The sequence below is a fragment of the Sinohyriopsis cumingii genome, chromosome 9, assembly GCF_028554795.1.
Source record: "Sinohyriopsis cumingii isolate HCF-2022 chromosome 9, ASM2855479v2, whole genome shotgun sequence".
NCBI lineage: Eukaryota > Metazoa > Mollusca > Bivalvia > Unionida > Unionidae > Sinohyriopsis > Sinohyriopsis cumingii.
In genome coordinates, this window is record NC_142969.1 from 49,994,399 (window position 1) to 50,010,626 (window position 16,228).

The following is a 16,228-nucleotide window of genomic DNA, read 5'->3' on the forward strand; positions in this document are numbered from 1 at the left end:
TAAAACTCTTGCAATAAACAGGACAGTTTGGTTTTCTTGATATGTTTTACACAAAATTGGGCATGTCAAGGGCTGCCCCTCAGTTCCTCCAAAACCCCTACCCATCACCCTACTGATGGGTGTAGGGAGCAAGGCCTTTGGGTGTTTTTTAACCTGTTTACACCAATGATTTCTTTGATCTAGGCATGATGAAATGCATTTATCATACTTTCATCAGCTGAGAACATGGCAAACCTGACTTAGGTTCCATTGTACAGTTTCGTATTTTGTACAGGGTTTGATTATTAAGTAAAATAATTTTCCAGGCTTTCCTCTCTGGTTATCCTTGTCATTTAAAATAGATCTGGTACATTTTAGGTATTATTAGAATAACTTTTAATTCCCAATATTTTTTGTATGATTGCTGTGTCATTTTAATTTCTTAGATTTTTTAATATAATAATGGAAAAAAACGAGACGATAACATTTCGTTTTTTTTCATGTTTATTAATTGCACTTTGAAAATTTTGTATTTCAACGCTTTGCTTTGGACTAGTTCATTTCTTGAGCATATGGGAACGGTCATTTTGATCATACAGCATGTTGTTTCCCTAATACCACGTTATAGTAGCATAGAGGTATGACAACATTCTCGCCATTATGCTTGTTGGAGTTGCGCACATTTTCACCTTTTACCCATCTGTTTTTCAAAAGTACTTAATAACTATAAAGTGGAACCTTAAGCCAAGTCTTCGGTTTGAAGTGTTTTTTTTTTAAGAAATCATTTTTCAAATTTTACTGCCTGTGATATAATGAGGCTGACCATTAGTTGCTTGTGCATCTGTTTACCTAGGTAAAATTTATATTTTTTGTATGTTAATACTTTACCCAGGTAAAATTGATATCTTTTGTAAGTTAATACATTACTGTCACTTTCTAAGATATAGGTACAATTGATATTAACTTTTTCCCCCATGGTGCTGCTTGAGCTTTACTGTATATTTTGTTTTCCATACTTTTCACGTACTTTTTATGTATTATTATTTGAGAATTGTTTGTGTACTTTCAAAGTAGGTTTATTGTTTCTGTGGTAGAATTGTTACCACTCTGGTGGCTTAGTAGTTAGAGCATCCACTTTGGATGCAGGAGGTTGCGGGTTCAAACCCGGACCAAGTCATACCAAAGACATAAAAATGGTACTAACAGCTGCCTTGCTAGGCACTCAGCATTAAGAGGTTAGTTTTATGACCAATTGGCCTGGTGTCTGGATAATGTGATTGGGTGGGACATGATAGACATCACTATAAACTGCCACACTGCAGACATTGTAGCGATATGACTGAATTTTTTTTTAAAGCTACGTTGAAAATCTAGATTACACACACACACACACTCTGTGGTAGAATAAATGTCAGATTTGCAGTAGTAGATACACTACTGTGCGAATACTTATTCTTTATTCAGTGGAGTATTTTCATTGCTCACATTAAATTATAAAGGACTATTTTATCTGTTGTTGGAGCATTGATTGTGTGGCAACTGATTCTGTACTGGATCTGGTACAAACCTGTACAGTGATTAAACACAGCAGTGCAGTTTACAAATATGAGAAGTTCCACATTTTCATTTAGAATTTTCCTATATGATCAAGGATTTCATTTTTTTTCTTTCTTCAATTTCATAGGTATGAGAACCAACGTGAATCTCTGAGCCAGCAAGCCTTCAATATTGAACAACAGCATTTCAACATACAGCAGATCAAAGACACGAAAACAACAGTAAGTACATTTAATTACATTGTTGGCAGGTCATTTTGATGAGTGCAAAAAGGATTTTTATATTTAGCAATCTGAATATGTGACAGATTTTAAGTTCAAAAAGGGCATTTCTAAAACTTTTGTATTTTTTCTTCAGTTTTCTTTTTTTTAGACACCCAGTTTTTGGAAAAATATGACATCCATTTTCTAAATCCTCCAGAGAGGTCTTATGGACCGTGGAAAATAACAGGACTTTGGTTGCATTTTAAAACTTTATAATTAATCTGGGGGGTTCCAGTTTATGAGAAAAATTGTTTAAATCAGGTAATCGGAATGAATTTTGCTGGCATTATTAATGTTATTATTTCATTATCATGTTGAATTAAAGTTCCAGTGTCTGTAGTTTTTGTTTTTTTATTTCTTAATAATATTCACTGTATCTGTTTGAATTCCATCAACAGATCTTTTCACAAATTTTCATGATGACTGGTGGCCTTATTTGGTTAGAGCCTCCCTTGGATGTGGGAGGTCACAGGTTTAAACCCCGGCCAAGTCATACCAAAGACTTATAAAAATGATAGTAGCAGCTGCCTTACATGGCGCTCAGCATTAAGATGTTAGTGTTATGAATGGTTGGTCTGATGTCAGGATCCTATGACTGGGTGGGACATGATGTTAATCTGCTAGACATCACTATAAACTGCCACACTGCAGACATCATAGTGATATGACTCAGATTGTTAAATTGTTAAAGCTACATTAAAAATTCAAACACACACACACAGATGTTCATTTAAAACAGTCACTCCATAATGATATTGTTGCATGATTAGTGTAATTAATGCGTGCACTGACCAATTATTGAAGCTGTTGTGTGTTTGTATATGAACCAGCTACTGTTATGTGCATGCATTATATGTTAAAATGATCATTGAGGTAAAAAAGAAAAAAAACTTTTTTTATATCTTTATTGATATAAATAGCCTTTGGTTACTGCAGGATGAACTTATATTGTTAGTTTTCCACTATTGTTTGGAATTTTTGCATATTTCAAAATCACCCAAATGGAATGATTTGAGAAATCTTAAGGGTTATAAATCTGTTGAAACATATATATACTGAATATTACTAAAACAAATTGTAAAGATGGATTTATGGGAGTCAAGTAGAACGTGTAGACTGTTGTTGGAAAATAATTATATTGGAACTTTAAGAAAAGCTGACATAATATAATATTTACAGATTTAATTTTCTCCCCTGTGTCATTTTAAGCATATTCTGTCCAAAATTCACAAGGAAGAATTTTTTTAATTTTGGTAAGGAAGCATTTCATCCACACCAGAAGATATGTTGTTGGAGAAGGTATGGAGCCCATAAAATGCAGCATAGAGAACTTATTTCTAGTTTATTTTCATTGCTGAATATTTTTATCAGTTTTTATTTTAATCCATTTTTCTGTCTTTCAGGTTGATGCAATGAAACTTGGAGTCAAAGATTTCAAAAAGGCTTATAAAAATATAAAGATAGATGATATTGAGGTAAGAATGAGAACAATAATTACTGTAACTTTTTTTTTTTAAATGCGGTACAATCAGTTGTAGTGTCCCATACATACTAGCTTATATCCCACATATACTAGGTTATAAGTAAAGTCCAGTTATAAACTACATAGAACAACACTGACTCTGATCTGTCATTGTTTAATACACCAGCAGATCAGGGTATATGTTTGTTCCACTGTATACTTCTTACAAACTACATAGACCCAAATCTGCTGGCACATTATGTGATGGCCTATTTGGGTCTGTATAGATCGTAGTTGGACTCAACTTATAAACAATTATATACACTATATATTGTCTTTAATTTTCTTTACTTATATTTTTCAGTCCATTAAGATTATAATTTTTATACTTTATTGATGGCATACAAACAGCTTATAATATGCAAAAGTTAAATATGCTGATAAATTTCTCATTGTTTCTTTATTCTTCAAATATATTTCTTGATTATAATCTGTTACGGGTACATCCACTACCTTGCAAATGCAGCCCCCACCACCACCATCCCCCTCAAATATACTATATAGGCTTGGCTTGGTTCAGCAAGAATGCTGCTAAAAGGTTGTCTGTAAGGGTAGTCTCCCTTTAGATATAGGGATTGGCACAATAAAAACCTTAGTCATCAGCTACTGTCTTTTGTTAACCCAGTCTTGCAATGATTCAGTTGGCATCATCATACTTTGTATAGTGACCATTTTAAGTCAGTTCAGGAATTTACCCTTCTTTGTAAACTTTACCAGAAATCAGCATTATTCATGTTTTAGTACGTTTACATTTCATTGTCATACATGTTTTATTAATTGTCCTGAACTTTTACACTGGTCCAACTGCAATGTAATAAAAGGGTATTGTTTTAAGAATTACAGAATGCTTTACTGACTTACTTGTAACATTGCAGGTGCATAGTACAAGGCCTATAGAAGTATAGCAGACAGACATCAGAAAGTTCCAGCATCAGTCCTGACTTTGTCATGTTCTAGGACATCTTTGATCCTCTGACCTCTGTTTCCTTAAGGATGAAATCTCTGGTCCTGTGCCCGAATATAAAAGACCATGGGTTCTTACATGGCTGAACAAAATGCACCATTTCAACCCCTGTCACGAATGTCAAAAATTCGCCTCTTATTTAAGACCTCATGCAAGGCCTCCTTTCAGATTGTCATCGCAGCAGCAGAATGATAAGTAAGCCGTATGCCAAGTCAGCTGACCTAAATTATTTGAGTCAACCTAATTTTTTACCCCCATAATCCAAGCATTGGGTTAAAGGTTAGAGGTGCTCTTTGATAGATTTTACCTCCGAGACAACTTATCTCAGAGAACCCAGTTCAGCCTAATGGGTCCAATAATAGCAGCACAACAGGCTCCCCTATCTAGGTCCCTCAGCTGCTTTATAATAATATGGGTCACTCTATGCAGGAGCTTCAGGTTTTCCTCGATCACATGACCTATGTTTCTCTATATCAAGTGTGAAGCCTAACCATTGTTTAATGCGGTTATTCAGCATAAGATAAGCTATACATGGCAGTCATTATAGCTGGTGGAAGAAAACCCCAGGAGAACCACCAGAAAGAACCACCAACCCACAAGAAGCTACTAGCAAGCTTTCTCACTTTCCAACATTAGCTGAGCCCAAGACTCAGGCCAATGCAGACAGAGGTGAGATGGCAACAATCTGGAATGGCAAGTGCTTTCAACCACTCAGCAACTCGGGTCACCCTTCTTGATAATGAATCTGCTCTCATATGTTAGGATGCTTTAATCTGGACTGACTATGTGGGAAGGGTATGTAACTCATCTTATAACACAGTAATATCTGCCAACATAGTTGAAGACAAAGCTGATTTCTGTGTCTTTTATGGTACTTAACCTTGTACAGGCACACACGCCCAAGCCCTCCCTGATGTTATGTCCCTTTAGAGTTTGCACATCCACTCCAGTTTGGCACCAGTCCCAGTATCCAAGGAAAGTTTCTTTCCACCTTTCTTTCTAAGAAAGCAGATGACTGTTTAGGTAGGGATGGATTTGTGATGTAGCAGATGTAGTCCTAACATATTATGATCAGGCAGAAAAAAAAATTTAACTTTTAAAAAAAATTGGTCTTTAATAATTCAAACTTTGGGAATAACTGACAATAAGTCACATAGGAATGATCATGATGGCTATCATAGCTGTGCAGATTTATTTCTACTTGAAATTTGGGTATAATTACATTACATGTTATGCAGGGGTTTTGAACTTTTTTGCATTAGAGCATAATGCACGAACTTTATTGTTTCATTGTATTATTATGGGTCCGCCCAACTAAAATGAACATAGATCCTGATCTACCATTGCATAATGCATTAGTAGATCATGGTTTATGTTGTTTGCTCTACTGATTGCTCCTAACAGACTGCATAGAACCAGATCTGTCCATGCATTATGTGATGTCAGATCTGAGTCCCTTCAGGTTACAGTTGGATCTGACCTATACATGAGTATATATGGTAATTTTATTCAATGTGGAAACAGTTTACCCAATAGTTTTTCCAGCTGTAAAACGGGGAAGTGCAAATGTTTATATGAAAGCATACATTATATGTTTACATAGCAATTCTTTTTTTATAATTCACTCATCTAATATCACTGAACTCTACTTTTGGTTGTATTCACTTGTGAGTTCAATGATTTAGACATTGTGATTTTTAAAAATTAATCATTTTTCCACTTTGTGTTTTGTTATTTGGTCTATGTTCCTGATTGGGCTAGTTGCAGCTTGTTTTCTTGTGCTTAATTGTGCTGTCATTTGTTCTCAAACATCAATGTTTTACATGTATAAAAACTCCTTTTTTAGATCTTTTACACACCGTTTTTGCAGTCTTTGACCTTTCATGTAAGAATAATGCTCATACTTAGTTACTCCATGCAGAAATTTCCTGCAAGAGTTTGATTGGTTTATTTTGGTTTTGGGGGCTTTTACACCATTTTTTCAGCATATGTTAGGCTATACATGACAGCCAGTATATTTGGTGGAGTAAGATCCCAAGGACCAACCCACAAGAAGCTACTGGTAAGCTTTCTTGCATACCCATGTTGGTTGAGTCAAGACTCATACTCATGCAGACAGAGGTGAGATGAGTGAGTGACCTGTCAAGGTGAGTGCCTTAGAACACTCAACAACACAGGACCCCAGGAAAGAGTTTGAATCTGCAAGATTCATCCCTGGATTTAGTTGTATTCAACCAGACACTTATGTGGCTCTGTAAGATCTTGGTCATATAAGGGTCTGGTAAAAGTGCTTCATTGGTATCATTTACCAATAGTTTGCAATTTGGTCAAACATTGTGGAAGTGAAACTTTAAAGATATTTCTCCTTATCTTAAAGTTGTTATACTTTCTGCATTCATTCAGACCAGAACTCTTTTGTAAGCTTAAAAGGCTATCATTAAACATAGTTTTATGAACAGATCTTGATGCAGGAGGTGTGTCTCAATCTACCTTTGAAGTTATCCAGATTCTAACAAACATGATGTCATCTCATCATTACAGTGAATTGTTTTGTCATCTCGTGTCACAAGTCAATCAAATCATTCTTGCAAATTTTGGTAAAGTCTCATTCTGGTATTGCAGAACAATTTTTTATTTGTTTGTAACAAACCCTCATTTGGCAGAGCTCCTACAGAGCCATTTTAAAGGTTTGGTTGAATGAAACCATCTTCCACTCTGACTCAGTGTCCAGCAAATGTTTGCACACAGATAAGAGTGTATAATCCCAGTGTAGGCAACAAAACTGGCTTCAGATTTAAACATTTTTTATTTTGCTTAATAACATTGTTTTTGTAGTTTCTACAATTCAGGTTATGTTTACTTGGTACTCGTTTTTACATATTGCAGTCTTTTTTCAGAACTTACAAGACGAGCTAGAAGACTTTGCAGAACAGTCTAATGAGATTCAGGAAGTAATGGGTAGAAGTTATGGTATGCCAGAAATTGATGATGATGAACTGGAGGCAGAGTTAGATGCCCTTGGTAGTGACTTAGCCTTAGATGAGGACTCATCTTACCTGGATGATGCAGTTAGTACACCATCAGTACCAGCCACTGAACCTGGAGATAGCAGCATGAGGGTAAGGGAATACATTTATATATACACACACACACACACACACTTCATTGCCAGTATCCAGTGATCACCTGTACAGGAGAGACTCACTAGACTAATTGCAGATATTGTGACCCCCTGTAACCTTTATCTGTCCTTTAAGTTTTCTGGCTGTCTAAAAAGATGTCTGAATGTCAATTTGTAACTTTTTTACCTCCTAAACCACTCAGTGGAAATAAACATCATTTTTGCACATGGTTACTATCTGATAGAGGGGAGTTATTTTTGTCTCCATTCCCTTGAGTCCCTGAGAGTGTGTCAAATATAGCCTATGCTTGTGTCCCTGGGAAAACTGTCCTCTCCATATAGTTTCTTTGAGTTCATCAGCTGTTCTCTCCTTCAGAGTTCCTGGGAGTGCTTCAACTGCCACCTACCTTGGAGTCCTTGGGAGTGCACGAAATATCAAATGTGCAGATATATCTGTAGAAGTGCATGTTCGAACAGTTTTGGAGTAAACTTTTAATTTGCAGTTTTATCAATATATGGGTGGTGTTTGGATATTATATAATTGTCATTATGGTATATGCCACCAGTGGACCATCAAAGTAGCTCAAGTTTACTTTTTCTGTCCTTACCAAAGTTTGAAAAAGATTTGAATAGAAGATATGACCATGGAATCTAAGGAGTGTTAATCAGGCATGCACTTAAAAAGTGTTTTCTTCAGGATGCATGATTGTACATGTCCATGGTAAATTTAATGAATTACCCAGAACAATAAGAAATTACACAAAAAATAATGCAGTGAGTGCAACAAAACCTGTGTTAATTATTATTGTTTGACAACACTCAAACTGACCCTATAAGAGAATGACTTACAGATGAAAGACAATAATCCAACGCTACTCTAGTCAGCAGCCAATCCATTTTGAAGTGTAATCAAACTTCACTCTCCAAAAGCATTTACCTGGCACAATTACGGTCTTGCTAAAAATGATGTAACCCCTTCATCCCTGACATTTAAACCAAACCATGCTCCGTCCATGCGGACTTTTTGTAATTTGGAAATATATAATCAATGGCAAGAGCACTGATAGTATCTTAATATAATTATTATTATTACCGTAGAAGAGAGAAAGAAATGTTAGCATATGTTTGAATAATTTAAGTAATTAAAGATTCAGAAAATTTTAGAAAGAAATATCAATGATGAGTACAAGATATAAAAAATTAAAATATTTTAAAATTATGACTGATATTTTTATCATAATTTTAAAAATTAGATCAGGTTTTTCAATAAACAAATTATTTGAATAATAATGATTTATGTATTTGTCATTTTAATTAAATTTTTGGGAATTATTTTTTTGGGGGAAATAGTAATAATGATAATAAATATTATGTTTTCATTATATAGTCGTTTTAAATGTTAGTTAAATTGCTGACATGTTAAAAAAAACAATCAAATACCATTAGGCACATGGCTGGGACATACCAGCAGTTGCTGTACCATGCACTTACCAGTTATTGTTACCGATCAGTTGAAGTTGGTAACTGAATTTTATTTCTGTAAGAGTATAGACAGCAGGGAGTATATAAATATTTTCCCAATAATGTCAGTGCCATTAAATGGTAACTTAAAAGAAACAACAACTTGATGAGTAAGCGGCCCCCCCACCCCCATCCCCCAGCTTGTTTGGCAAGCTGAATGGTGGGGTATTGCCTCTTGTCAGCTCCTAGATACAACACTGTTAGCCTCTCAAATCAATTTTATATATCAAGTGAGGCAATTCAGATTTATGTGTATGATTAAACCTTACACTAGTTATCTTCCTTGGATATTGTTCCACTGATGGTAATTAATACTTATACATGTGTCTGTCAGTATGTCAATATATCCATCTGCATATCTGTCTGCCAGTATATGAATGCATCTTTATATACATCTGTCAGTATGTGAATTTATCCATCTGTATGTCTGTCTATCAGTATGTCAATACATCCATCTGTGAATCTATCTATTGGTATGTGAATACATCCATCTGTGGATCTATCTATCAGTATGTGAATACATCCATCTATGGATATATCAGTTTGTCAATACATCCATCTGTACATCTATCAGTATATGAATACATCCATCTGTACATCTATGTATCAGTATATCAGTACATCCATCTGTACATCTATCTATCAGTATATCAGTACATCCATCTGTACATCTATCAGTAAATCAGTACATCCATCTGTACATCTGTCAGTATGTCAGTAAATTCATCTGTACCTCTATCAGTACATGAATACATCCATCTGTACATCTATATATCAGTATATCAGTACATCCATCTGTACATCTATCAGTATGTCAGTAAATTCATCTGTACCTCTATCAGTATGTGAATACATCCATCTCTACATCTGTCTGTCAGTATATCAATGAAGCCATCTTACATCTTTTTGTCAGTATGTCAATAAATCCATCTTGCATCTGTCTGTCAGTGTGTCAACATATCCATCCACATCCTAGGTTAAAGTCAGTATTAAGATTTATTTGATAAAGTGCTGGTGTTTTAACATTCTAGCTGAAGAAAAGGTAAACTCAACACAACAGGAATTTCTTGTTAAATAATTTACAGACATATGTTTGACTTAGAAATAGTCAAGATTTCTGTATTGGAATTTGCAGTTTTCACGTTGTGAGACTGATGTGTCAAAGTCATTCCTGAATGTTCTGATGTTCTGACAAATGTTTTGCACACAGCACACCATGTGTGCTTGTTATGTCTTTATTATCAATCAGTAAATACACAGATTATTATTATATATATATATATCTATAGAGAGAGAGAGAGAGAGATCATTAATATGAACTCTGGTACTCTGTTTATCTGGAAATCTCATGATCTGAACATATTCCAATGGAAACAGAATCCCTAAATGTCATTTTGCTGTTAATCCAAGAATCTGTGTTCTGGATCCACAAAATTTATTCAGAATTGGAGACCAAAGTGTAAAATTACTATAAAACTTGCCCCCGATAATCTGGAAATAATTTGTAAAGAAATATTAAAATTTGAAGAATAATTCTGAAAATACAGTCATCAGTGATTTTGTAAACAATGTGTTGTTGCTACTTGCCAATGGAGGTGTTATAATTAAATCAGCACACTGGGATCCAATCGTCCACACATTTGACATAACATATGTTTAATAAATTGTGGGTCATTAAATCTCTTTGTAATTTACCAAGAATCACAGATTATTGATGGCTGTAGAGATAAAGTTGATTGATTTAAGCTTTGGATAGTGCTTCATTTCTCTGCTGTATATGGCTTCATTTCAGAATAAAAAGCAATGTCAATTATTGGCTCATTAGAAGTTATAATGGTTGTGAAATACAACTTATAAAAATGACTACATTTTATTAGTTTATCATTAACACATTTAACTGCAAGATATCAGTTTGTATTTGTTGTACTTTTTACATTACATGTTTTATGGGAACACCATCAAGCACAAATAGACGAATTGAGATAACGGCCAGCTTTAAAAAAAGATTCACTAGTATTTGTTAAAACTAATATTTATATACAAGTGCACATTATAATGAAGTGAAATAAACACAAGTCAGTAAATGTATTCATTAATTTATTTCAGTCATTACTGATATACATATACATCTGGCAAACATATGTATACGATATGTTGACATTGTAAAATATAAATTTGTGCAATTCAGTTATCTTTAAAACTCATTAATCCAAACATATTCACTCTGAACAAAATTGACTGGATTAATGAAGTTCCTCTTTCTCTCTCTCTCTCCCTCTCTCTCTCTCTCTCTCTCTCTATATATATATATATATATATATACAAAAGGAGAAGTTTATACACATAAGAAATATGTGCAATTCTGGTGTTTGAGCAGTTCTAGTGTTTGAAAAATGCTAGTGTCAAATCAGCTGGAATGAACCTAATTGTGTTAAAAAATTTATTAGAGTCTTTGGTTTTAGTAACAATCATGATTCTCTTTGCAGGACAATGTGCCTGTGGATGAGTTTGGATTACCAAAGATCCCTCAGACAGCCAAGTAACAGCAGTGGGATAATTCCATGCTATACAATAATATATTGTTATTAAAGCTTGTTTTGTGCATATACATTTGATGTTAAAGACAAATATGATATTTGACATTACAGATTTGCACAGTGTTTTGTCATTCATCCATGTTAGCTCATTTTGTCTCGTTTACATTGGATACTTAGGGCCATGGCAGGAAAACTGATATTTTTTGTTGTTGTTGTGGGGTTTAACGCCATTTTTCAGCACGATAGGCTATACATGGCGGCCAGTATTAATGGTGGAGGAAGAACCTGGAAAACCCCGGAAAGAACCACCGACCCACGTGAAGCTACTGGCAAGCTTTCTCACATGCCCACATTGGCTGAATCTTAGTCTCGAACCGCCGCAGACAGAGGTGAGATGGCAGTGATCCGTAACGAAGAGCGCTTTAGACCACTCGGCCACTCGGGTCCCCACTGATATTTTTACTGTTATAACTGAGGGGAGGTATGTAAATGTTTAAGTGTATGTTACAGCATTTGTATGGGAAGATATTAATGTGTTTTTTCTGAGGGATACTGCAGGAATGAAACGAGTTTATAATTTCTCTTTCAAAATGTGGTTACACTTACTATATTAATTTCTCATTTGGCTTTATTTAGGAGTAATTCTAAAATGGACCTGTTTCATCATCTTCCTATACAATGCATGGAGCAAAATGAGGAAATTATCGTTGATATCTTATGACTCTTGATTAGGCCAGCATGTATCACCAACAGTCATGTAAGCCATCAGTAACATGCTAGGTGATTATTTAACATTGCAACATGGAAAATAAAAATTAGTTTTAGACATGCCATTCAGTATGAAGCAGTACAGTATGAAGAAACACTGTACATGTGGGAAAATATAAAGTTAATTGAGAAAAAAATGAGTATATAATAATTGCCGAATACACGTCATTAAAATCAGATGTTAATATGCTTTCAATTAGGGCTGTTCCATTTATGGTAACCAAACAAGGCACTTTTTAAAAAATACATGCCAGGATACTCTTGTTACTTAGAGAGTTCATATGAAAATTATACAAAAATTCTAAATTGCATCTATGGGTGACTTCTTTCCATTAAAAGTCGCTATGCAATACAATGTTACTATTGGCTCTGAATGATTTTTCAATGAATTTACAGATGATTGTTCATGACATCTCTGTTGGATATTAAAACTTGGATTAAACCACAAAAGTTAAATGATTTAAAATAAATTCGGTATTACCCAGTTCTAGCAAACTTGGATTTAAACATTTTTATGGTAAAAGTACAAATACAAGTGGAAATGATTTGACAGACTATATAGTCTGCATTCAAGCTGTCTTTTTGGAAGCTCGCCATAGTTGTCAGTTTGATGTCTGTGTCCATTAACATCCGTGATTAACCTCAATTATACAGTTTGTTTTCCATTTTCCTAAATCAAAGAGTGTCTCAACAATGGGGGGGGGAAGTCTCTTGTTAAATTCTGAAGTAATATTGCTGAGAATAAATAGTTTCATAGGTAACTCTGAGTTTTATTACAAAACAGGATCTAAAAGTTTACCATAATTAATTCTGTCATTACTCACATTGATTAAGGCCATACTCTCCCACTTGTCCAAATTTTTGCGAAGTTTTTTTCTAAGAAAAGCTGTTTTTTCTGCCCATTAAAGACAAATGTACAAAGCAGTTCCCTTGGGCTTAAGGCCCAGTCTTGCCAAGAGCTCTAAGACACTTGCTATACAGATCACAGACATCTCACCTCTATCTGCATAGAATTGTGTCTCGGCATAGCTAGAAGGGGTACGTGAGAGAGTTTTGCCAGTGGCTTCCTGTGGGTTGGTGGTTCTTCCTGGGTTTGTGGCCCACCAGCTATACTGGCCACCATGCTTAGCCTCTATCATGTGCTGAAAAATGGCATTAAACCCACGCAACAAACCCTAGGGCTTATAGGAGAAATGATATATATATATTAAATATTACGAACATTTTCTGGATCTAATACAGTAGTCATGATTGCAACTGATTATATAATGTCTCTAAAATGCCAGCACAAGTCATTCATGCTGACATGACGAATTCATTGGCTTCATTTTCTTTAATTTATTAAGACACTCCATTTTAAGTTCATATTTAATGTCAAGTTTAGATCTGTAAATTAAAATAATTTTTGTGCTAGGTTGCTAGAGTTAATCAAATTGTATTGGTTCTGAGTAAGTGCTTTAAGATGTTTTGCCAATATTTGTGTGTGTGTGTGAAGAATCTTAAATTGCTACCATCATAAAAATGCCCAACTATATGTTTATATTTGTTTTTCAAATAATCAGAATCGTCAGATTTTTTCAACAGGAAATAATTATAGAGAATGTCATGTCTGCATTTACTTTTAGCACATTTGCCTCTAGCCAGAGTGACACAATGTTTTGTATAAAATTTATTCAGAAATAAATATCGGAACATATGGGTAAGTTTAAATCTAATAAGAAACATAAGCTGAGGGGTATATGTGTGATTTTGTTTTTCATTTACCTATTAAACGATACATTTTAATGATCTGGAAGAGGAGAATGTCAGCGGACATTATAAAAGTTAATTGGAATTTATGGTTTCCTTTGTAGTTACAAAATCTTAATTTCATTTTTCTGTTCACCTAATCCATCAGCGTTGCATGTGAAACCCATAATATGTGTCACAAACAAGAAGAGCTTAAGGAATGGTATGTTGACTACTGTCATCTGACATCTTCCACCCATTGCACAAGTTCCTTTTTGCTACTCCTCCTAAACTACTTGGTTGATTGCTATGAAAATTTACACACATTCATCCTATGGTCTGGTTTGTTCCCAGATGAAGATGTAGCTATATAAATAAAAGACAAAATAACTCCACACAATTAATTTGCTAAAATCAAGCATGACAAAGTTTTGCTTGGTGCAGCAGAGGTATTGAAATTAATATTTGCCCATCAAGCCATCTACCATTGAAGCATAGTTGCTAGATTGAATATTGATAAAATATAACTTTTTTTATATAGTACATTTTTGGGGGCATTATATTGTGGAATTTTTTAAATAAAGTTGTACATCTTTTGATGTTTCAAATAACCCAGGAATGTGCAAGATCTGTGTCATAAAGCTTATATATGCTTTCATATGATCACAAGCAAGGATGTATGCTTACACATGATCACAAGCAAGGATGTATGCTTACACACAATCACAAGCAAGGATGTATGCTTACACATACTCCATGCAATTTTAAGCTTTTTCATAATATGCTAATTTTGGACATAAAATTTTAAGTGACATGTACTCATCAACTAGTGATAGTTATGTTGATCACACAATTTGTCTTGTATAACCAATCATAAGATTCATTTATCAAGCCTTTGAAACAAAATTTTTGCTCATTTTATTGACACTAAAAACTTCGTACCACGAGACTGGAATTTTAATGAACATATAGTCTATCTTAATAAAAAAATTAAAATGAATCAACTCATAGAAAAACATTTTTTATTTTGTTTTATTTCCTTGTGGATGAGGAAACTGTAGACGCAGAGCATGTATTGCCACTTTCATAAAGAAGATTCATTGTCATCCTGTAATGTATTGGATCATTTTCTTGATGTTGATAAAGTACAAAGGTTTTGTTGCTGTCAGGGATTATGCACATTTTTTCAGGTGGATTATGAAAATTAAATCATGTAACATCAGGCCCTATTTTTACAACATTTCTTGTAATTTGAGATTTTACACTATCTTGCTTATTATACTGCAGATAATATCAAGATTTAAAATTTATCACATGGACGTTGTTCTATTCTTGCATAAAGAAACTCCACAAACTTGGAGAAAATCTTCAACATTTTCTCAGCGAAAAGACGAGACATCCTTTTGAAAAAAGTCAAGTTCGTATTACTATTTAACTTGCTAAATATATTGTGGGAAATAAAACATTGTTTGCAAACAAGCAACAAGAAAGTTATTAAAAGAAAATGTTTGAGGAAGACATTTGGTGCTAGTATGACCACAATATGTTGCCCATAATGACCATCTTGAAAATCTTAGCTTGTTCTCATAGATGGTTGGTCATATCAACATTTTGCTTCCACCAGAAGACTTGTAACGTCCAATTGATCCTAAATGGAAATGTTGCAGATCTGATATGGTCACCTTGGGTGCCAGCTTAAAATTATCTTGAAAATATTGTTATCTCAACTCCTCCCACGTATATGGCAATATCAACATGGGGTTTAAACACCGGTATTTGATAACAGCCATATCTAGTGCAAAATTTAAAATGGCCACAGGACAGAGGCCTTTGCTATTCCACATGGATTTACAAGTCGTCAGCATAGCATTTGCTCCAGAAATATAATGTACATGTCACCAAAAGAATTCTTCAGCTGACTGAAGCTACACAGCTGTGAGAAATACCGGTAAGTGTATAAAATGTACACCAATGTATGCAGACAAGATTGTCTGCTGAGTTTTGCAGGTTTTAAGGAATAGGCAATATCAGCCCCTAAACTGCTGGTCAGGATCTTCACGGGTGAGGGACTGATTTATTGGCCTAAATTGGTCCTAAATGAGTGCTAATCATACATCCAATATGGCTGCCACAATGACTGTATTTAAAATCTTACAGTTCCATTTCTACTCCCCTCCCCCAAGGAGTGTCATGACACATTTATTTAAATAACACTAACCTTTCTTGAAATTTGGGTAAAATTTTATAAGACATTTATCTGTACAATAT

General features: G+C 34.4%; 1 protein-coding gene across 1 annotated transcript in view; it reads left to right on the plus strand.

The window, feature by feature from the left end:
* Positions 1-15,183, plus strand: part of LOC149791793 (charged multivesicular body protein 5-like) — a 21,923-nt gene extending 6,740 nt beyond the window's left edge. Inside the window, exons 4-7 of the mRNA XM_089970294.1 lie at positions 1,664-1,757; positions 3,203-3,274; positions 7,183-7,404; positions 11,414-15,183. Coding sequence (XP_089826420.1) covers positions 1,664-1,757; positions 3,203-3,274; positions 7,183-7,404; positions 11,414-11,470 — 445 coding nt within the window. The 3' untranslated portion in view covers positions 11,471-15,183. The remainder of the gene's footprint in view (positions 1-1,663; positions 1,758-3,202; positions 3,275-7,182; positions 7,405-11,413) is intronic.
* The last annotated feature ends 1,045 nt before the right edge of the window (positions 15,184-16,228 follow it).